The sequence below is a fragment of the Carassius carassius genome, chromosome 16 (genome assembly GCF_963082965.1).
Source record: "Carassius carassius chromosome 16, fCarCar2.1, whole genome shotgun sequence".
NCBI lineage: Eukaryota > Metazoa > Chordata > Actinopteri > Cypriniformes > Cyprinidae > Carassius > Carassius carassius.
The window spans coordinates 33415254-33439850 of record NC_081770.1 but is presented as its reverse complement, the minus strand read 5'-3'; the positions used below and the strand labels follow the sequence as shown (position 1 = coordinate 33439850).

At 37.8% G+C, this 24597-nt stretch overlaps 1 protein-coding gene across 2 annotated transcripts in view; it reads left to right on the top strand.

Moving 5' to 3' along the window:
• Positions 1–318: 318 nt before the first annotated feature.
• The window catches only part of wwtr1 (WW domain containing transcription regulator 1), a 43484-nt gene continuing 19205 nt past the window's right edge, over positions 319–24597 (top strand). The window contains exon 1 of one of the 2 annotated variants that reach the window (XM_059569914.1): positions 319–1034. In XM_059569914.1, coding sequence (XP_059425897.1) covers positions 622–1034 — 413 coding nt within the window. In that variant the 5' untranslated portion in view covers positions 319–621. The remainder of the gene's footprint in view (positions 1035–24597) is intronic. The other variant, XM_059569913.1, reaches the window with a different exon arrangement.

The window sequence follows — 24597 nt, the reverse complement described above, 5'->3', positions numbered from 1 at the left end:
AATTAAGACCTATTAAAGTGTACTCTCTTTAAATACACTTAAGTGGCATTTAATTTAAATTATATTATCTGCAAGTGCACTTTTTAAATACTTTTAACAATTGAAGTACAAAAAAAGCACACTTTAACCGCAACTAAGCACACTTATTTTTCACAAGGGTAGGGTTGCTTTCATAAGCAAAACTGTATGGCACTGATGAACTGAATATTCATGAGGCATGGAGTCACTGAATATTCATGAGGCATGGAGTCACTGAATATTCATGAGTGACATTGGAGCCGCTCAGAGACGCAGAGAGAGAGATAGAGAGAGAGAGAGAGAGAGAGAAAAGCTCGAGTTTACAAACTTTCCATCGGGACACAAACTCTGTCAGCGTTACGGAGGAATAACTCTCCAAACTCTCAATGCGGGACAACATCAGATACACTTTTATAGCTTCATGACAACTTTTTAAAGACTTTTTATTAAGTAGACCGAAACTACTTTTTCCAAAGAGAAAAGAAAAAAAAAAGAAGGAAAAAACAGGCCCAGCCAAAAAAACTTCCTACAGTTTCCCGGATTCTTTTTAATCGAGTATTTTCATACTCATTTCGGGGTTTGCGCATTTTTATATCAAACAAAATGAGCAGTAACCCTCTCCAGCCGTTACCGGGCCAGCAGGTGATCCATGTCGCCAAAGACCTCGACACGGATCTGGAGGCACTGTTTAACTCGGTGATGAACCCCAAGCCCAGCAGCTCCTGGAGGAACAAGCATCTGCCCGAGTCGTTTTTCAGAGAGCCGGACTCGGGCTCGCACTCCCGGCAGTCGAGCACGGACTCCGGCAGCCTCCCTCCGCGCTGCCCGGTGGCGCACGTCCGCTCGCACTCGTCCCCGGCGTCGCTGCAGCTGCCCGCGGCCGCGCTTGGCGCTCCGAGCCCCGGGAGACACCACTCTCACACCCGCCACCAGTCCTTCGATGTGGCCGAGGAGCTGCCGCTGCCGCCCGGCTGGGAGATGGCGTACACCCCCAGCGGACAGAAGTACTTCCTCAAGTAAGTGCCACTGCGCTAATTATGTGTGAAAATACACATTCCTGCACTGCGTTTACATCAGCTGAGCCATAAATCAGTTACTGTAGGCCTACGGGCTAATTATGACCCCAAAACCAGTCCTAAGTGTCAGTGTTTTTTTTTTTTTTTTTTACTGAGATTCATACATCCTCTGAATCAGCTTAATAAATAAGCTCTCCACTGATGTATGTTTTAGGACAATGTTTGGCTGAAATCCAACTATTTGAAAATCTAGTGGTGCAAATATATATATATATATATATATATATATATATATATATATATATATATATATATATATATATATATATAGAGAGAGAGAGAGAGAGAGAGAGAGAGAGAGAGAGAGAATCGCCTTTAAAGTTGTCCAAATGAAGTTCTTAGCAATGCATATTACTAATCAAAAACTAAGGTTTGATATATGTACAGTAGGAAATTGTGACCCTGTACCACAAAACCAATCATAAGTCATATGAAAAGAACATAAACAGAACAGAACATGAACATAAAGCAGTCGTTGCTTATTTATTTCACTCATGAATAAACTAACTATGAACATCGAGCAAACAAAATTAGTTTTTATTGTTTCACTTTTAATTGTTTTATTTACTTACACTCATATATAAACATCACTGCATTGTTTTTAAAAGCAAGAAATCCCAAACTGGTTGTAATCTCTAAACCGGTTTCTGATCCAAATCAGTGTGCGTTCACACTGATGAAATCTCTGCCGTCACGTTTAGCCTTCGTTTCGACCTATGAACGTGTGCCAGGAACACAGAAAACAGTATCTGGGTGTGCTTTGTCAAGCAAGTGCTTCTGCGTTAATTATGTGAGGATCGCGACATTCCTGCTCGGCGTGTACATTAGCTGAGAAATAAATCAGTTACTGTAATGTATGCGTCATATGGGTAATTTAAAAAAAAAAGAGATTGATACATCATCTGAATCAGCTGAATAGCTAAATTTTCCATTGAAAAAATGGAAACCGAGGATGCAAAAAAAAAGATCATAATATCCGAATGATTTTTGGGATAAAAGAAAACTGTATAATCTTTTAATGTAGAAAACTATAATTTTTAACCAAACAATGTATTGTTGGCTATTGCTACAAATATACCTGTGCTACTGACGACTGCATTTGTGCTCCAGGGTCACAATTTACTTTCTCGCTACTTGATTAATTTATTTGTTTTATTTACACTACAATCATCGCTTCATCTCACTCATGCATAGACTAAACGTGAACATTGAACAACCAATAAATGATGTTTTTATTATTTCACCTTTAAGGGTTTTATGTAATTTCACTATTCTATAAACATCACAGCGTTGTTTTTGAAAGCAAGAAAAATCCCAGACAGGTTGTAATCTCTAAACCGGTTTCTGATCCGAATCAGTGCGCGTTCACACTGATGAAATCTCTGCCGTCACGTTTAGCCTTCGTTTCGACCTATGGACACACTCAGGGGGAAGGCGTGGGCCGGAAACACACAAAACAGTATCTGGGTGTGGATCTGAAAGACAGAAAAGACCCGGTCTTGCTTACTGTCGTGTGCACCCCACGTTTCTCACAGCAGGCCTTTTCTCACCTTGATAAGGAGGTGTTTAGCATATCTCAGACAGAGCCTATCTCTCAATGTAAATGTGTGTTTTGACTTGCGTCTCTGTAGGAATGAGACCGCTATTCTTCTGCGGCCCTGGGGACTCTGCTCTTATCTGATTCAGGAGGGTTGATTAGTCACCAGGGTTGTGATCACCTTGGTGGGACGTCGACTGTGGTGTCGATCGACAGACTCAGATCACTGATTGTGTTGAGATGATTAACACTTTAATGTGTCCAAATCTCATTTGCTGGCAACAGAGACCAATGCCAATTCTCACCTACAAGTTAAAACAATTAGTTGCCCACCTCTTTCCTACTAGAAAGCCTTCGGCTGTTCTTTGGGTCATAGTTGTCATGTTTGTGGATAAGCGTGGATGGTTCTCAAATCTCAGTTTTACACTGGAAACCACACGGCGAAGTAACAGTACAAAAGTAAACAACTTTTATTCACTGCGTCTAGGGTGGATAAAATGCAGAAATGTTAATGTGACACGGCTGAATAGCAAAGCGGACAGTTTTGTTTATGCATAAATAGCATGCGTTTTACACGTGACACATCACTGGGCTAAATATTGTATTAGTATTAGCTGGATTACCGAGTTACAGATTAGTTTGCATCGAAACACTGGGGAGTTGGTTTGGAGTGGACACACTGATGTCACTACAAATTATATTTAGAAGCTGATTAACTTGTTTAGTTTAATTATTATAATGTGCCCAATTAAATGGTTAATATTTAATTTTTTCCATGCTGTAACCCAGAAACCTGTTTTTGGGTCATAGTCCACCCACTGAGAAACGCTGCGAAACATAAATAAATAAATATATATACACTACTGGTCCAAAGTTTGGAATAATTATGATTTAAAGTTCTTCTGTTCATAAGGTGAGGTCTGTATTATTTGATTAAACATATAATATATATGGGGCAGCACTTAAAAATGAAGTTTCATAACTTTCCAGTTGACTTCACAGTTCATATCAAGAGGCCTTGGGCTTCACTGGGACAATCTGTCTTCAGCTCTTCTCTCTTCGCTCCCTTCCCTCTCTTACCCGAAACTCCTTGTGTGAAAGCCACAGGTAAACGTGCCAGGGCTTGTCACACATTGAGCAGACACCTCCGCCACCAAAAAAGCATCAGAGGCGCGCTTCACACCGTCACATCCAGTCCCTCACCGTCACTGAACCCGCTTCCTGCTGACTTCACCCAAGTCTATAGGATCCTTGCTTTCTTTTCCTCTGGAAGGAAATGCACAGAAGAAAATACAATAGTTTGTTGAGTTTGTTTCTTCTTCGTTGGATTGCTGCAGCTGTTCGTTTGCCCCCACTTTTAGGACGCACGTGTATCTCTTTCCAGCGTCACACAACCCCCTCTTTATGCTTCAACATCTCTCTGGATATCTTTGTTGCAACTTGCAGTTCGAGGCGCTAGAGCTCGGCTGTTTCTGCAGAAATGATCGAGCTGATTGATAGCGAAGAGCAGCAGCACATTTTTGTAAGGTGAAAAACTGAAACTGAGATTGTTTTGCTGAACTCGTGTGATCTCATTTGTACGACCGACTGACAGTCATGCTTACATTTTGCTAAATATTATTTGGTTTTTGTTCGTTTTTAATCAATCCTGCATTTCTTCACCTGACTTCATGAGACAGGAGATAATTAAAGGATGGCCCTCCAGCTTTAGTCCAAACGAGTGAGGCAGAAGAGCTGAAGTGTTTATCGCTCTTTCTTCATGCCAAGGCAGTCTGTAATTATGCCTCCTCTTGATGCCACGTAAAGCATGAGAAGGTCTTGCCTTCAGGCTTTGTTGATGCCCGTTTTTCTCCATTATGTTGAAGATAAGCGATGAATACGTTTTTATCTGTGCCAGCTCGCGTCTTACACGGTGTTCTCATTTGTTTGTGTGAAAGCTTTTTTGAAGTATGCTTTCTTTCTTGGCCTGCAGACATGAGATAAAACCTACCTGCGTCTCACATATTAACCCAAAATGACAATTAATAAATAAATGAAATTATAATTAAGCTTATATTTAGTAAATGTTAAATGTAGAAAAAAAAAGTTATTGCAATGTAACATTTTCCCCATTTCCATTGCATTCCATGTTTTTGTTTTTATTCCCATGAATCTATAATGCAATATTTTTACAGTTTTGTTTCGTTTTGTTGTTTTGCTTTGCTTTGCTTTTTTTCATCTCAGTGCAAAGTCAGCACAATAAAAACTACAAATATGTATTCACTAAATACAGTATTTTTCACCATTCTTGTTTTTGGAGAGAAATATAACCATGTTCTTGACAGGTTTCTTGAGATTCACCCATATTAATGAAAATGTAACACAGACTCTTTATTACTAGGCAGAGGTTATTATATCGCTGCTATATTGGTAAATAAACTTTGATATATAACAGTCGTGTTGGGAGCCTGTGACGTCGAGAGAAGAACATGATCCAACTCAGTCTGTAAACTAAACGCGTCTGCTGTAGCAACTGGAGGTTTATTGAACAAAATCCTGCTCAAATGTTACTGAAATCCAGATGTGCTGTGTCAAGGAGACAGACGCATTTGTTTTCAGAAGCATTACATCTTAAAACACTTGTTAGCAGAGTTACTTTCAGGTCCGGGCTGCGGGAAATGTTTACTAAAGAAATCATTAAATCTATCCCCCTTTTCATTGGCTGCCGCTGAAGGAATGTCAGGACAGTGTTTCTAGCGTGGCAGGGGTGAGCGGCGAAACAATGGCTCGAAAGCGGCCTGTAATGGAATCTGTGGCTGTGCTATCTGTGCTGCAGACTAACACATGTGTTTGAGGAGCTTCTCTCGAGAGGAGACGCTGGACTCTGGGAGGATCTGAGCTTGTGGCTGGAGGGACGTCCTGTCCAGAGCACGAATTGGAAAGTCACGAAGATCCAGTCGTGCGATGCCTGTTGGCTGGGCCTTTCTTCTCCGCTGATAGCTGCCATCAAAAGACAAAAGTCTCTTTGTAGCCATGTTTTCTTTTTTTGAGTCACTTGAGGGCCTTGCGTGACTCGCCGATATAAACTGTATAAAAGCAATTAAAGTTGAAGGAAATGCCGTGTGAGGGAGCGCTGAACACCAGCGTCTTTGTAGAAATGGGCAGAAATAGAATAAACTAGAGGTAAAGGAGACTTATAAACAGATGGGGCTCTTACTGCATTAAACTGTCACGTTGCTTGGCCAAATCTAGACTAAAGAGTGCTTCTCAGCATCTGGACATTAAGAATCAAGAATACGACAAGGTCTTATATATTTACTGGATAGATACTAAACAAAATAAACATTATTATTATTAGTGATACTCTATTGCTATTGCTCATTCTTTAAGTTTGGTATTATGCTATAAGCTAGTTGATGCGTTACTTTTCAGAGTGATAAAACATCCATAATGTATAAAGTACTGTATAATTTAAACTGTAGGGTTACCTGAAATTACATTTAAAGTTATTTCAAATGCACTAGATTGCAACTTCATTGCAAATGTGTAATCACAAATATATTTAAATACATTACATAGAAATTACATTAACATTAACAAGTTGCATTTAACTATAACAAAGTTAGAACAGTTTAAACTAGTTGGCAATCACCCGAGCAATATTATTTCACTAAATCAACCGATATACATTAATTTATACCAAAAAACAATGTTTATGGGTTAAATGAGGTAGAAATAGCTTGTTATGGTAACACTTGCAGGTTGCCATATTCTAACAGTGTAGTCACACATGCTATACATGTGTTTTATTTGTACTTAGTAAGTCAAACACATGGCGCTCCATTGAAGCAGTCAGTGTATTGTGGTGTTTGCAGACAAAGGCCAGTGTTATGAAGTGCCCAGTAAGCTCATTGATGTCTACAATAACACGAGAGCTGCGTTTCACACACGTCAGTAGCTGATGGGGTGCTTCTGGGCTCACACACGTATCCTATACAGAAAAAGCATCTGTTATTCATGGTCCTCACAACTAGACAGTGCTCTTCTGCCTTAGTTTGAAGCCTCATCTTTACTAACTGTTTCAAAAGATGGTCATCTGTGCATTTCTGCACACTCTATAAGTAATTGTGTGATAAAGTTCATCATTTAAATGCTAGACCGAAATAAAAACATTCACATACCGTCGGTGCCGGAACCGTTGTTCACACCAATAAACAGACAGAATAAAAGCAGAAATACCCCATTTCATAAAGCATTGCACAACTTTCTGACAAGAGATGAGAAAATTATTTGGATTTTAACGCCACTGCGCTGAAGTAAACATTACCAAAAACCCAAATCTTATTGGTTGTCCAGTTTTCCTCCCAGTGAGATAAAAAAAACAGATTAAACCACCTCTCTGTAAAAAATCTGTCACATTGATGGAATGCAAATGTTTGTAAACAGACACAATAACAGCTGTTCATTCAAAGTAAAATGTATGTCACACAGAAGTTTCACAGCAAATGTTTGTTTTAGAGATGCAAAATTGTATGTCTGCGTTTCTGTAAACGCCACCTACTGTCAGGGAGTGAATTCGCGTTTTGTAAAGCCAGTTCCCATTTATTGCATGTGGTAACTGGACATAATTTTAATGCGGAACAAGCTTGATTTTACAAGTTGTTCTATTCCAAAGTGTGTAAGAACGCAATTCATAATGCAACACGACCGCTCGGTTTGTTTTACGCATTCTCAGCATTGTCAGGCGAAGCTATTGTAATCGTTAGTGTAAATTTGTCGGTTTACAAATTGACAAACTGTCACTGTGGAGTAACAGTGTGAGGAGAATCTAGTTAAACTAAACCGTTGACATGTTTATAGATAGTTGCGTGAGTAATAACAGGTTTAATGGAACAGTCATTTGAAGACAACTCTGTCGCCCCCTTGAGTAACGTGCAAGAACACGCGTTAACTGTTTACTTTAAGAGTACGTTTATGGACTTTGAGGTGCAATCGCATTTACTAATGCTTGGCAAATTTTCGTTGCCAAAATTCAGTAATTCCAACAGAATTCTACACAATTTTGAATTTTGCATAAAGATTAATGATATCCCATGCAGATTTCACAACATTTGCTTGTTTTGGAAGTGAAATTTGTGTGAGTTGTAGTTAAAAAAAACAACTATTGACAACAAACCATGGACCGTAAATAAAAATGATTTAAACTCTAGTCAAGTGCCACTTATTTGCAAGACACTGAAAAAGACGCAAGACATCAAACATATCCGTCTAGAATGTTTACATAGAAAATAAATGGAAAAGTAGCGCAATGGAATGGAAAAACGTATTCTTTGTCAACGCCCCCTTAGGGTTCATTGCAGTGGTTTATTTAACTTTTTTGTGGAGCCGAGTCCTAACTTACACCATCACTTTAAACATCTGAAAACAAATAACCCCTTCAAGATGGCGGAGTTTCTTCATGGAAAGTCTTAACAAGTGGATAAGAGCATATCTCTACACTCAGGGCTTTGATTTCATTAATGTACGTCTGGCAGTAGAGCAAAGAAAGAGTTTAACTTAACTAGACTCTTCTGCACCGATCAGTCGATCATCCAGATGTGTTTAGTTTGCGAATAATGCCAGATAGAGCATGAAAGTGTTTGGACAGCAACTGCTTTGTTTACCGCGCCGCTCCTCTGAGCTCCATGCCAAAGTGTTTTACAGCGTTTAAATGATGAAGCAGGTTTGTAGCTCTTCATTGGCTCTTGGACACTGTTTTGCTGACCGTCAACAGACATCCCCTTCTGGGAAGACATCTGTGACCCTTTAGCAGGGGAGGATGGGAGGTTTTGATGCACACGGCCCTCATATCTCTGTTAGTTTACTGATAGTGACCTAACGTACTGATTTGTCGTGACTTATTTGCTATGGCATCGCTATTGCTCATACTTAAAGAGATAGTTCACCTGAAAATTAAAATGCTGTTATCATTTACTCACCCTCATGTTGTTCCAAACCCATATGACTACCTTTCATCTGTGAAACATTAAAAAAAAAATTAATAACTCAGTACTTTTAGTCTACAAAATTGAAGTTAATGGGCTCCAGTGTTGTTTGGTTCTCAACATCCTTCAGAAGATCTTCTCTTGTGATCTGTGAAAGACAGACATGTTTGAGGTTTGGAACCACATGAGTGCTTTCCCTTTTAAAAAAATATATATATTTTAATAAACTTTTAACGCCAAGTCTTTAAAATTACTTTTCTAAGAGATCAGACATTTAAAAACTAAAAGTATATATGCAAGTAAGTAATTACCTAAAACACACTGGCAATCACTCAAAATCTGTCACAGTACTTTAACATTTTTATTTATTATTTTGAATTAGTTTTTTTCCCTAATTCATTTCATTTTTTTAATTTAAAGTTTTAATAATTTTTAGCTGCTTTTGCATTATTTATTTTTTATTTTCTTTAAATATTATTTATACATTTTTATTCAGTTTGAGTTGTTTTAGTATATATATTAAGTTAAACTAAATTAAAATAAGAAAAGTTGTGCTGGCCGTTTCATGGAAAAGAGTAAGCTTACGTTTTCGTTTTTGTTTTTTAATATACTGTATTTTATTTTATTTCAGTTAGCTTCTATATCTCTTTTATTTCAAGCAACCAAATGTTTTTTCTTCCCTCATTTTAGTTGTATAACTACAATAACCCTGCTCATAAACATTCTGACATCATTGTCTCAACATGTTTTGAATGAAAAATGCTGTTTTTCTTCTAATTTAAAGCTTAGTTTAGTTTAGTACTAACTTTCTTCAAATAGAATGGAATAATTCAGCTTTTTTTTTATTGGAATTGTAAATTATTATTCGTAACGAGTATTTGAGTAGTTTGTGTAGCTCTTGGTTGTGATCGTTTTGGTGTGGATGTGCTCTGTTTCTCTCTGCGAGGTATTTTCCATGTGCTCTGCTGCTCTCTGCACCTCCTCTTCAATAAGCAGTTGAAAGCGATGGCTCTGTCTACAGGATATGGAGCTGCTCATTTCCTTTCGTTCATGTGAATAAAGGCAGGAGGAATGCTCTGGGCAAAGTAAAAACAATAAACATGCATTACGAACTTCAAAGAGCGGTTCAAATGAGAAAAAAAGAAAAGAAGAATTACGTACCTCCAAAAACGTTAGTTTACAGTTTTGGCAACTGCTATCTGACAGTGCTTTCCCAAAGAAAATCCCCTCAGATGTAAATAAATTAATATTTAAAACTTATTTAAACAATATTTAAAACGACATTTAAAAAGAGTGTTTACCACAAATATCATATACTTCAAAATTAACATTGAATCATTAATTGCATGTCAATTACAATTAAATGAGGCTGTATAGTTGTTAGTAATTAGTTGACCCACTTCCGTAAAACTTAAGTAAATTTTTATGTAATTTCATAATTGTAATGGATTTCTGGTTATCTAAAATATAGTTTTTTCTTATAAACTTCTATGGACTTTAACTAAAACTTGTAAGGAGTTGCAATTTAGAAAATTCAAAGTGTATTCACTTTAGTTGTAATATTACATAACACACTTAAGTTTAAATTAAAAATGTGCTTTAGTCAGCCAGTCAGCTCAACAAAATAGGTGTGCTTTTTAAAGCACAACAAAAGATTAGTAAAACATTATTTTGAATGTACCGAATAAAATGTTTAATTTGAAATTATTACAGAGGGCGCTTTTAAAAAGTCTACTTAAGTGTCTTAAGTGGCCATTTATTTCATTAATATTATAGGATTTATAAGTAATACTTTTAAGAGTTGTGCACGTTCAGTACAATGAAGTCATAAGGTTTGATGTTAATGATACCAACCAAACACCATTGACACCACATATGTTCTTAGAAATGATAGATTGAACATGCAGAAATACAAATGTGATTCTACAGCTGCAGTCTTAGTTTTCTAACAAAACTTAGTGGCTGGTTGCTATGGTTGGTGGTCAATTGTATAATATTCTGTTCTCTGGATGTGAATAAGTTAATAAGAATAATTTTGCCCTGTTTTATTGCCCACCAGGCAAAATGATCACTATAATTACAACCATGCTTGCTTGTGTTTTGTTGTCTTTTTATAACCACCGTTTTATAATCACTGTTACACTGTACGGAAAGCATTTGCGTAGGAAAATATGTTCTTTGTGTTAGTCACCGCCCACTGAGTTGTGGGGGCAGAGCTTATCAGGACCACGCCCCCTTCGAGACTTGTTGACAGACTGTGTGACAGACTCCTCCTCCCTTGCACTGTGTTTTTGTCTGTGTCAGTCAGTTATGTGGAAGCATTGTTTTCGGCGCTCCTCTAGCGGGGGCATCTCATTGAGCAGCACGGGGGGAACGTGTGTGGTCGCCTTTGTTTTTGGCTGGACCCGGGGCAGCAGCAGCATGGGCCTGCCCCTGATTCACAGCAGCGTCACCCCGTCCCGTGCGATGCATTGCTGGATTCAGAGGGGGCGTCGCTTAAGCGAGATGCTTATGGTCTGTCTGTCTGCTGAAGGGTCTAGCATGTGTCTGATCTTTGAAACGCAATAGACACCAATGCATTCCACTCACCACGTCACCGGCACGAAGGTGGGTGACAAGAGGAGCAGAGAAAAGAGTCAAATTTGCTCCAAGTGGCTCCTCCAAAGAATACACATTCCAGGAGACCAATGCCTTTATGCCGCTGCCGAGGAATCTGTATCGTCTAAAGAGCAGAGAGAGACTTCCCAGGGGTTATTTTCTTTGAGTTTAATCGAATTTGACAGACCATTTAACATGCAGCCGTCAAAGTTTCTAATCTGGTCTTGAGTCAGGTGCCATCAGGGTCTAAAGTTAAAGCTGTTTGGCACACCTACCAATGGAGAGGGAATTGAGAAAATGTACTAACCTTAAATATGATGGCATACCAGCCATGAAAGAAGTCATAATAATATTATATTAATCAAATAAAAGGCCACTTTAGTTACTTAAAGAGAGACACTATCATGGCTGTTTCTTAAAATGCTTTATTATTCTTTAAAAAAAGTGCACTTTGCAATCATGTCAAATTCATTGTTGGGGGTAACACATTACTAGTGGTGTGAGTTAGGTAATCACATCACTTTTAGTGAACTAGTAAACTAACACATTGCATAAAACAAAATATCTGAGTTGCTTTTTCAAGCAGGTAAAGCAAGTTACTTTTTTACATTTATTCAACTCTTCTCCCAACTGTGAGGTGCAGGCGCACTTTCTTCAGCCGGATGATTACTCATTTCACTTTTGGTGTGAAAGGGCCTTTATAGTTGCCACGAATGTAACTTTTTGTTCTTTGTAATTAAAAAAATACAGGCCAGGTGACAAAAAGTAATGCATAAGTGCAGTGCATTGTTTCATAAAAAGTAACAAAGTAATGTAATTAGTTACTTTTTTTAGGAGTAACGCGATATTGTAATGCATTACTTTTTTAATTAACTTTCCGCAACACTGCCTTAAAAGTTTTACTTTAAAGTACATTTTAAATCATTATGTTTTAATATTTTCTCATGCTTTGTGTATTATGTAAGAAATGCTTGATTATAATTTTAACTAGAGTTATTCAATTTTACATTTAAAGTTTGCCAATGTAATAAATTGCAATTTCATCATTTTAAAATGTGTAATTTCACATATATTTAAATACATGACATACAAGTCGCAATTGGAACTAAATAAAATTATATTTTAGTTCAGCATAAATGCTTATTAGTACTTTCAGAAGTACTTTAAACATATTTCAAAGACAGTGCTACTTAAGTATGTACACTCTAAGTTCTTAATAAGTTTTTAGTAAGATTTTTTTGTTTTAAGCAAGTTTTTACTATTTTAATTTAATTGTAAACAGATTTTCATTAATTGCTAATAACATGCAATTTAATATCAGAAAACATTACATTCAGTTTACAATTATGTATACACTTCCAAAATATATTATTTCCATAACAACTCTTCTTTTTAAAAGTATAGGCCTACCTCTGTTTCAAGGGACATTATGATTTTGCTTGTATTATTTTCGTTTAAGTCTTTTAATATTCTACATATGTGCTTCTGTATGATGTGTCCGAGAAAAAACCCAAACAGCTCTTGTTATTGAATGCACTCAAGTCACAACAGATATTTTTTTTAGTAGCCTGTCTTTGATTTGAATCACACACGCCACTTAAGGGTTGGACGCTCATTCTTAAGTTTTACATGATTTTAGTGTGGAAAAATGCTTACTAATGTAAGTTGTTGGCAACTTTACAGCAGAAACCCTAAAATGACCCAGAAAATGATGATAAAATGGTACATTTGTACAATATTTGGTGGTAACCGACCCACCACAAATGCTTCTGGTTGAGTTTAGTGTAACTGGTTTTGAAGCTGAAAGGGTTTAACTTTAGCTCTGGGTGTCATGTGCTGTGCCGTGATTAGCAGACCGTGTATTGTTCTGCAGATGTAATCTGTCTCTTACTCATTGTGAGTGTAGTTAAGCAGGTGTTGAACAGGTAACGCTACATAACTGTGCACTGGAGGTTTCTGAGAGCCGTGGGCCGGCGATGCCTGAACAGATTACCCCTACAGGCACAGAGACACCTGAGCCAAACCCAACCAAAATCTTCCCCATTATCCCAGGCCTCAGTAACCCCCTGGAGCGGTGCTCATTGTCGTCTGTCTCAGGTGTGTTCAGTTTTGGCTCATGTGAGCGCCGCTCTGACAGCCCCATCACTCATTACTGCTCGTCTGATTGTAATTAACTCCTTAACTAGAGATAGATTTGGAGATTTATGGCAACACCTATTGCTGTTTCATAAATGAGGCATAATTTGGTATTCTGAGAATCGTCCTTTCCTACAATTTTTTTTCATCATTTATGGTTTCCGTATAAACAAACAGATCGATTTCACAGACAAATTAGCATTTTTATCATTGCCTCCAAAAGGTCTGTTCAGAATAGTTAGTGAATATGTTTGACAAATTCATTAAAAAGTGCAAATAAAGTACACATATCAAAGCAGCTCTTTTGCAGATTGGAAAGCTTGTAGTGCTGCAGTGCTGTTTTAGTGTTTAAGATAAATCGTTTTGACTATTAAAGCAATAAGAAGCCGTGGTTTACAGTGATTTTATAATAGCTAAGGGGCATTGTTAGGAATGATGCGAAGCAGAGTAAGCCATGTAAACCACTGCTTTCCTGAGGATTATTGCTTTTATAAAACGGTTATTCCATATACGTAGTAAGTTTTCGCAAAATAAAAGAAAGCAAATAAAGTGCAATGATATTAATAACAATATTATTCTTCCACCAAACAATGTTCTTCAAACTCAGTTGTGATTCCAACAAAGTGGTTGTCGAGCAACACACAGAAGTAAACAAAGGTGTGTGTTTATAGAGTAATTTACAACAGCTTTGAAAGCGGCTCAACCAATCAGAATCAAGGACCGGAACTATTCATTTTATAAACTGTTTTATGTATATACTGTCATTCAAGTTTATGATCTAAGATTTTGTAAGATTTAGATTTTTCTTTTAAGGAATTAATACATTTATTAATCAAGGATGCATCGAGTTTTTGTAATGTTACAAAACAATTCTCTTTTACACTAGACTCTACACATGCTGAACTTTCTATTCATCAAGAAGAAAAATCATGGTTTGTACAATATATGAAGCAGCACAATTGTTTTCAACATTGATAATAACCAGAAATGTTTCTTTAGCAGCAAATCATCATATTTTCATGATTTCTGAAGATCATGTGACACTGAAGACTGGAGTAATGATGCTGAAAATACAGCTGTGTATCACATGAATAGTGACTAATATAATTTTGCAAAAGCATCCACTTACGAAAGCATTGACGCCATTTTATTGTGTTTGGTCTGTTCGCTCTGAAGTCATTTATCGTATATGAAAATTATTATATTCAGTGGCTTTTCCAACTTTTCTTAGAGATATTTAATGTAATTTTATTAATAAGATTCGGGAGGAGCACGTCAGATACTTAGCCTAATCAACACAGGTGGACCATAATCAAGTAATCAATCCCATAGTATAAATATCGCTGACTTACCTCTATCCATTGACGGTTTATCAGCATCCCTCCTCCACCCCATCTCCTCACTTCAAGTTCACTTTATAAATAGACGGGGAAGGGGGGTTACTCTAGGTTCGGGCCATTCCCGAGCTCGGAGCCCTTCCCCGGACAGCACGCCAAATACGCATTCCATACCTCAGCTAATTATATGTAAGCGTGAACTATTGAAGTGCCAGTTAAATCAGGAAGTTACGATTTTGTACTCTTTGACTCGTTGGATGGAAGCGGTGCTTATTCGCGATTTTTTTTCCCAATATGCAAGTTTTGTGTGCAAGTTAAATTCGCAACTTTGCATGGAATCCCGGCTAGTTTTTCACATTAAATAAGATTATGTCTTTGAAAATGAGAGTAACAAAATAAACTGTCAAATGCCTTATTTGTTAATAACCGTGTAAAGTAACCCTTTTTAAAAGAAGCACAGAAAATAACAGAAATGGGAAAAATATCATTGTGTTTTTCAGCAAAGTGGAGTCGAGTGCATTAATTGAGCGAGCGAGAGAGCAGCCAATGGAAAGGAAAGTAGTGGGGTCTGTGTGTGAGAGAGCCAGAGTTCATTCCCATGTCTCCTGTAGGATTATTCACAATGAGCGCTTTGTCCCGCAGACGTGAGGCTAATATGTGTCCACTCTTTATATTTGTACTTACTCGGAGACGAGAGAAAGATGCTTGTGTGCCACCATGAGCTGACGGGGGTTGTGTCAAGCGCTCTTTTGTTTTTGTTTTGCGTCCTCATTGAATGTGGCACAGTTGACTGATGGCATCTCGCGGCGGCCCAGCTTTACAGTCGGATGGCGTATGGACACACTTATCAGATACTGTTGAGTCCTGTTCTGGGTTTCCAGAGAATCAAAGCATTTGGTGTCTTTGGGGGAAATGCATATTTTTTAAGGCAGCAAAATAGTGCGAAATGGTGTTTGAAAGAGCCCAGCGCCCGCATTCTCTCGGCCTTGATGTCTCGGCCTCGTCCAGCTCATAAACATAGCATGAGACATTGTGCTCTTTATCTTGGAGGGGAAAGGAGGAATGGGGCAGCGGCGCTGGGACAGACTGTTTTCCACGCACAGCGTTTTCCAGCTGAGACCTGGCAGCCTCATGGAAAGGGGCTGTGATCGTGCCTTTGGCCCGCTGCTGCTGAGGTACTCCGCTAACCTTTGACTGACTTGATTTTAATGTTTCCAGCTGCTGGGAATATTTTGATAGGTGGCGCTTTCGCACAAAATTGCCAGCATTCCAACATGCTCAGTGTTACTGATGTGCTATGTTAGGTTATTTTTGTGCCGTCAAATGATTAATCCTGATTAATCGCATCCAAAATAAAAGTTTTTGTTTACAGAATATATGTGACCCTGAATATGGAATATTTCCATTTTTTTTGAAAATGCATCACATTATCTCCCACTGGAGCTGTACAGTGACCTAGAGCACAGTTATACAGTGACAAAATTAAACAAGTAATATTGTCCTTAGCAATATGTAACAAACACAACAGAAAATGGAGTTAACCATTAACAGTGTTTGTATGTTAATGTGTGATTTGGGAACGGCTGACGGGGGACGGGGTGTTGTCAGGGTGACACTGGGACTGATTTTAACACAGCATTCCAGTAACCCACACACACTCGCGGAAACTCATCAATGCAGTGATCTGGAAAGAGTTTGTGAGAACTGCTGGAGCTTTACAAACATTAACAGTGCTTAAAGGGTGGATCGCACAAAGAACTCTTTCTGGATCACATTTCACGCAAAACAAAACAAAAAAACTTTGCTTACACTTTATTTTAAAGTGTCATTTTTACCAATACATGAACTTACATAAAAACAATAAATTATGCATAATTACATGCAAGTAACCCTAAAACAAACCCTAACCCTAACGATATAGTGTATGTAGTTAATTAATAATACTCCTAAATGCATGAGCACTTTGAAGGCTGGTGATATTCATGAGTTCTGTGGGTTCACGAGAGGCTCAAGAGATCGGATCAGTACATTCTTTTTCGCAGCACAATTTGCTTCTTGTTAGTCTGCAGTCAGGGAGAGTCCTTCTGGAGTTATTTAACATACTGGGCGGCCGTCCAGAACTGCCGCATAATAAAGTCCTAATGAGATCCTCCTAAATCATGCAGTGTCTCAACAACAGCTCCAGCATAAGAGCTCGGATCTGGAGAGCTGGACAAACCTGTAATCCAGAAACTGAATCTTCCAGTTACATATTTAACTTTTAAACAGCCATTTAACTCATAATAGTGTAGCAGAACAAAGATACAGACCTCTCAATTGTGCTAAGGGTCAAGCAGCACCTCCCAAACTTCCCATAAGGCTTTGCTTTGTCTCTGAGGGGAAAAGGCAGTAGACACGAATCACTGACTTACTGTCATGATCTCTGTGTTCAGACCCTCACTTTGAGCCATAGCTCCTCCAGCCCACAGTATGACCATATATATATATATATTAGTGCTGTCAAACGATTAATCGTGATTAATCGCATCCACCAAAATAATAAAATAAAAGTTTATAATATATATATAAAATATATAATTAATTATTTATATACATATATACAATATACTATTGTTTTCTACATGTATACTTGATCATTTGGCTCGCTAAACGTTGGTGTGGGTGACCAGAGCCAGTAAATCCCTGCCAGGTCTAAAGTTAGCCCACCCAATAGCAGCTGCAGGGCGGATGACTCCCACACTCATGGGCCAGTTGTCCGAACCAGTAACACGACGAGCCGCCCAAAGTCCTTCACAACAGCTGAGGAAGATCTGATGCAGGACTGCTTCAGTTTTCCACTTGCTGAATAAGTATTTTTGGAGTCTGTTTCCACACCAACACAGCAGCTATTTAGCGTGGACTGTCCCTTGTCTTTCAATCCAATGGTTCATGTTGGCGCTTGAGACTTTGTGATGATTTCGTTTTATGGTAATAACTAACTAAGTGACACTACTAGCATAATGTTGTCATTTCTCAAGCACCATTTAGCGGAATTACGAAGACACTTCCTGTTTTGAAACAGGTTTTTTGAGTGCCGTCAGAGGAAAACATGGTCCCACCCTAAACCCACACCTGTGATTGAGTTGGCCTGATGCTCAAGCCACACAAGCCCCTTTCACACTGCCATTCCGGTAAATACACGGGTAAAGTGTTCCGGCAATTGTTCCCGGGTCACTAGATTTTGCACTTTCACACTGCCAGTGATGACCCGGGATATGTGCGTGCTTTCACACACAACCCGTAAAGATCCCGTAACGACACGTGACATCAGGTCTTGACGTGTAATGTATGAGTCGAAAACGTTAGGCACGTTATACTTTAACTGAAGCTGGCGAACGATCTCGGCGTCAGCGCGGAAAGTGAGGAACAAACTGATCTCTGCTTCAGTTTGTACATATTTCTTCGTCGCGAACGTTGATCTTCCTTCAAAACAGCCGGTAAAAGAGTCGCGCGTCATCACTTCGACACGCCATTAGATCTGGCTTTTGTTCACACAGCGCTCGTCCCAGGTTGAACCCGGCATTGTTACTAGGTCCCCGACCCGGGTTCAGTGCCAGAATCAATCCCGGGACGTGGTTGCTTTCACACAGAAGGCGACTCGGCAATGTTCCGGCAATATGCTGGGTACGACGTACAGTGTGAAAGGGGCTACTGTCACACTGTTTACAACTCTGAGGGAATCAACTAGCAGATATACGCTGTCATATGTCAAGCTGCTAAGAAACAACTAATACCCTCTGTACTGTATTGTATACCGCACTGATTGTTCAAAATAAATATAATCTGATATTATTAACTAAATCAAAATATTTTTCCTTCAATATAGAGCCATATTGCACCCAAAACTCCCCACAATTAGCGTCAGTGTAATTTGTTTTTGTTTTTTGTTTTGTAATTACCCATCAATTATCACTTTATTGCATGACTTTTTGGAAAACTTGATTGTGCTCGGTCAATTGCCAGGCCAATTGTGATTTTTTTAAAATTATTTATTTATAATAATAATTATTATTATTTTGTCTAAGTGGAAGCTTTAAGATACCATATAAAAATAGAATATACCATTTAAACATAGTATTTCATGTTGCTGTAACATGTAATAACTGTGTAATAAACATGTAATAGCGAACTACTTGTCAGATTACAAAAGAGATCTTACTGTATGATTCATTTTTTTTATTGTCCCTCTTAAACAGCATTTTTATAAACACAGCATCTACTTAGCATAGACTTTCTTTTGCCTTTCGAACCTATGGCTCGTGTAAGTACTTGAAACTTTGTGGTATTCAAATCCTATTCTTGAGAAACAGATCAATTGATTGAGGGTTTTTAGTGTTAGGGCAGTAACTAACTAAATCTAGTGATGCTACTCATGAAGTTAGTTATTTCTAAGCATCACATAATGGAATTGCAAAAACAATGTTTTCTACGTGTCCCACCATCCATTGTCAGATGAAAATATTGATTCTGCTTGGTCAATTGCCAAGTTTTGTTTTGGTCGGAGTGCAAACTTTAGGATGATATACAGGTAAAAATAAATAAATAATATTTCATGTCTAAATAGCATGTGATAAGTGTGTAATAAATGTGTAATAGCTTAAAAATGCTCAGACTGCAAAAAAAGATTATCATCTCATAATTATGTATTTAAAATATATTGTCCCACTTAAATAGCTTTACTTAAATTTTTACAGTATATAATAGTCATTAACTTTCTACTTTCTCCTTTACATCTGAAATCGAATTTTTAAATTGAAATGTATTAATTGATGAATTTTAAGATATAACCACTGTTTCTGAACTTTCTTTGAAACAATCTCTATTCAAACTATCTATAAATCGCTTCGTACAGTAATTAAGTGTGCCAAATCGCTTGACTGTAGTTAAACTGCTAGTAGCTTTCCCAACCACTTGCGAGTAGCAGGTTGTCTTCACACTGACCAGGCCTGCAAACACAAGCCACAACTTGCCCCATTTCCACAAAATATGTCAGGCCTCAGCGGCAGTGATCTGGATGACTATAATTAGTAGCGCATTCCATTTCCTGCGCACCCCTCCCTCACATTATCACATTCAATTGAATACTTCTGATTCCACAATATCCAGCTGATCCCCCCATCTAAATCTGACCTCTGGTGATCCGTCTTTCGGACAGGCCCTCCGTCACCAATTTCTTTTCTCTTCTGAGGAGGAGTCGCCTTTGTGCTGGATGTGCAGGAATTCCCCGGTAACCCGAGCCCAGAGTAATTGGGAAAGTGGATCCTTTTCTTTTGTTCCTGTTTTCAATTAGCACAGCTGGGTGGAGAGAGTCCCTGAGCCATGCTGGGCTGCTGTCACCCTGCAGACAGGGCGGTTTTCAGTGGGGAGGATGTCCCCGAGTCAGCCCAGACATGAACAAGTTACCGTCTGTTTTAGCATGAGTGCTTCAGTGTTTTGTGCAGAAGAAATACTCTCTTGATCCTGTGGAGCTTTTTGATTCTGGTTTGCATTCAAAAAGTTAAAACAATGCATTAAAATTTTTTTTTTCATTGATGAATCCCATTGTAACTGTAAGGAAAGGCCGCCTTCGAGTCAAAATCAAAAGAAAAATAGCTTACTACAATCTGAAAGAATTTCATCAATGTAATGTGAAAAAAAACATTTAAATTAGGCTGAAGTGAACAAATTGTCTGCTCTGTTGGAAACTTAATTGCTAATTAAAAAGTACATTAAAATCATCATGATATTCACAATATGATTTTATTATTATATTATATTGAAATAATAATAATATATAATATTATATATATATATATATATATATATATATATATATATATATATAACAATAATATACAAATGCAATATTAAATATTGCATTAATCAATAATATATACTGTAATTTTTTTAAGTTAATCAATACTTTTATTCTGCAAGCATGCATTAAATTGATCAAAATTAACAGTATAAGACATGTATAATGTTATTGTTCTATGTCTATTTCAAGTAAATGCTTTTCTTTATTTCCTGAAATAAAAAAAATGCATAATGCTTTCCTCTAAAAAATTAAGCAGCACAACCATTTTCAGCATTGATAATAACAAGAAATGTGTCTTTAGCAGCAAATCAGCATATAAGAATGATTTCTGAAGGATCGTGTGACACTGAAGACTGGAATACTGATGCTAAAAAACATCTCTTCCATCTTTATTTGACCCTCTAACTCTAACACTCTCTGTTCTAATTATATTTGATCTATTTGTTGACTTGACCCTTTTTACACTTGCACTCTCTATTTTTTTTTCTAACTGCTTGTTTTCTTAGGCCTCTTTATATATATATAAACCTTGCTAGGCTAACCAAGGCTTGTCATAGCACTTGCATATTATTGCTAGAATGATGTGTAGAATAATAGTAAAATGTTAGACTAAATTATTGACTTACACCTACTGTATTTCTAACAAGTCAACACTCATCTCTGATCTTATAGATGTTTAACACTTGTTTTCCTAAGTAAGTGTGTGTTGCTTGTGTGCCATCATGTGTGTGTGTGTGTGTGTGTGTGTGTGCCAGCTCCGTCTGGAGTTTGTTGAAATCTCTATGGCTACAGACAGACTCACATTCCTGGAGTTTTCTTGCTGGACTCTGAACACGCTTGCGGGTGAAAGGTGCCTTCAGATGCTTCTGCTCTGCCACTGCCTGCTCTATAATTAGAACAACATACAAGATGAATCTGTGTAGACTTTGATATTTTTTCAACCTGGAAATTGGGACATATCAGACATCCCATCCCTGATTGTATTTTATTTTTTAGTAATTAATAGGCTTTGGTTACATCGCAGCCAGATTTGCTGCTCTCTAGTCAGTTGCAGATGGTATTGGGGGAGGGACATTCTCATTTTAGCACCTGATTGGGTAAAATCTGTTGTTTAACATGAGTCATCAATATTTTAGCTTCATTTTTGTGGAAAACAAAGACTGTAAATTTCCAATGTACTGTAAATATGGGCCGAAACTGATTTCTGACTTCTTTGTTTTAGTTAGAGTAGACTAGAATACAGATATAGAATACTGAAGCAAATGTATATTGTGTTGAAGCCATAATGAAAGAAATAAGTTATTTATAGAATGTGCTCTGCAGGCAACACACAGGCTACCAGGGGATGATTTTAAATGGTGAATGAGAGATTCACTCACTTATGTGTTGTAAGTGTGTCTGTTGACATGAATGTGCCCCATGACAAACGCTGAGACTGTATTAGAAAGTGTGTGTGTGTGTGTGTGTGTGTGTGTGTGCGTGCATGTTTTTGTGACATATCAGGACACAACTCTGTATAATGACATGGGTATGACACAGGTATTACAAGGAGAGGGTGACTTATGAGGACATAACCCATGTCCCCATTTTCAAAACGCTTATAAATCATACAGAATGAGTTTTTTTGAGAAAGTAAAAATGCACAAAGTTTCCTGTGCGGGTTAGGGTTAGGTGTAGGGTTTGTGTAGGGCCATAGAATATAGACTTTGTACAGTATAAAAACAATTATGCCTATGGCATGTCCCCACTTTTCACAAAAACAAACGTGTGTGTTTGTGTGTGTGTGTTATTTTCCACAGCTAGAACACTAACAGGAAGAGTGGGAAGCTCAGCTCAGAGTTGTTGTGTCCATCTGGCTACTGTGAGTGTTGATTCAGCCTGTGTGTAACCTCTCATCCACCACCAAGCCATTGTTTCTTTGAGATGTGTGTGTGTGTTTCCTTTGCAAACAGCATGTGGCTTGTACCCAAACATGGCCATGCGAGACCCAAGCGTCAGCCCCCCGTGCCTCCTAATCTCTGCTTTAGTTTTTTCAAACCAGTGCAGAAACGCATTTCCAAAAAACTATAAACCCCACCTTTCAGTCCTAGATTGGATTTGGAAAGGTAAAAATTGGGGGCTCGTCCGGGATGTTAATATTGTCAAAGTAATGGGTTATGATTGATATGGTTTAATATTGCCGTTTTAAATTAAGAAATGAAAGTACTCTTTCTTTAAGAGGACAACATGATTTTTTAACTCATCTTTAAAGTATTAAGAGTCTGTTTTACTATGTACTGTAGACCTGGGGTTTCTGCAGAGTTTAGCTTCCACCTTGATCACATTTGCCTGCCTGTACCTTTCTAGAAATTCTGAAGACTTTGATTACCTTGTCCAGGTGTGTTTCATAAAAGTTGGATCTAAACACTGCAGGAAAGGGCCGGAGTTGAGAATCCCTGATGTGGACATAAAATCATGTCTCAAAAACTTACCTTTGCCAACAACTTATAACCATGAGCTTATTAACCTAGTACTGCCCACTTTTACTTGTGACAACATCACAAGTAAACAGAGATTTGCATAAAAAGCTTTTTATCAATTTTCATTTATGAAGGACCGAAAGGTTCAAAGAGAGGCTGGAAAATGGTCAAAAGAAAAGTACAGCTGTTTTGTTGAACAGAACCTTGACTAACATTAAGAGAGAAAATTATAAAGCTGTAAAAGTGATAAATATGACACTTTAATCAGACAAAAAAGGCTATGCCTTTGCCACTATGCCTCTAGTCCTGATAATTATAGGAAATGTGTAAAATGAGAGAAAGCAAAATTGTGCCACTAGTTAATTGTTGTTTGCTTTAACATTAGGCTGCTAAACAGCTGTTCCACTGCACATATTGGCTTTAATGCATGGGAAGATGGGCCTCAAATTTAGGAAGCCCAACCCACAGGTGCAGGACAGCTGCCCCACCCAGAACCCAAATACCCCCAAGGGCCACTTCCTTCCCTCTCCTGTCCGACTTTCGTAAACTAAACCGCTCAGATTGCTAGCATCCTGACTGTGTTTATTAACCCCAATGTTGATGCATTTCACAAAGCTGGAGTCTCTTAAACTGCAAAGTTAGAAACCGGTGGTCAGGTTTACAGCGTAAACTAAAAAAAACGTAACATTTACATGTTATTTTAACAATATTATATTTTAGGATCTTATGAAGAAATACAGAATTCTTGGAAATTAAAACAGGAAAAATTGAGAAACATTTTATTAAATAGACAGAGATAGTTTCTCAAAACACGCACCGGGGAGGTCTGGTGTGGGAGGCATGGCTTCCTGTTCTGCCACTGTGCAGGCCTGAGATCAGCAGGAAGTAGATAATCTTCCCAGAGGAGTGTGAATAGTTTGAGTGAGTCACTCTCTGATTGATGCTTTTGTGTATTTTGTGACTCATTTGGTCACTAACAGCCATATGATTTTCTGTTCAGACCAGTTTGTGTACAAACAAGAAGGTGAAGTTTAGTGTCATATATTTTAGTTTACAACTTAAACCCTGTAAAGAATCTAATCAGCCAAGTTGATACGTTTATTGGACTTGATCTTCTTTAAACCCAGATATTGATTGGTTAGAATTAATGTGCTTTTTTGATTGTTGACTTCACACAATTTATGTACTATTTTAAGCTTGTCAGAAATGGTTCAAGTTGGTCATGCAAATTCACTGCATTTACCAAAAGAAATCTGCTTGGTTTGAAAGTGACTCTTGTGTAAGTGGAGCTTCATGCATCACTATACAATTGACAAAGGAACATTGACCTTTTTTAGCCACAAAATTTCACCACATTTCACTGATAAAACTGCACCTTAAGAATGATAAAAATAAATATAAATGGAAACCAATACTCAAATTTCCTGTATTTAAAGGTTGGGTTCATTTAATTTAGCAAAGATATCACAATTCGATGTATCGATCTTCTATTGGTCAGGCATATTCATATCATATTAATTTGCAGGTCTTAGTTCGCCCATCTTTCATACAAAGTTGAATGGGAAATTTAGCATGTGTATAAATGAAAGTAAATGGAACAAAATATGACCACCCCTTTAGCTTTGCAGGTGATCGAC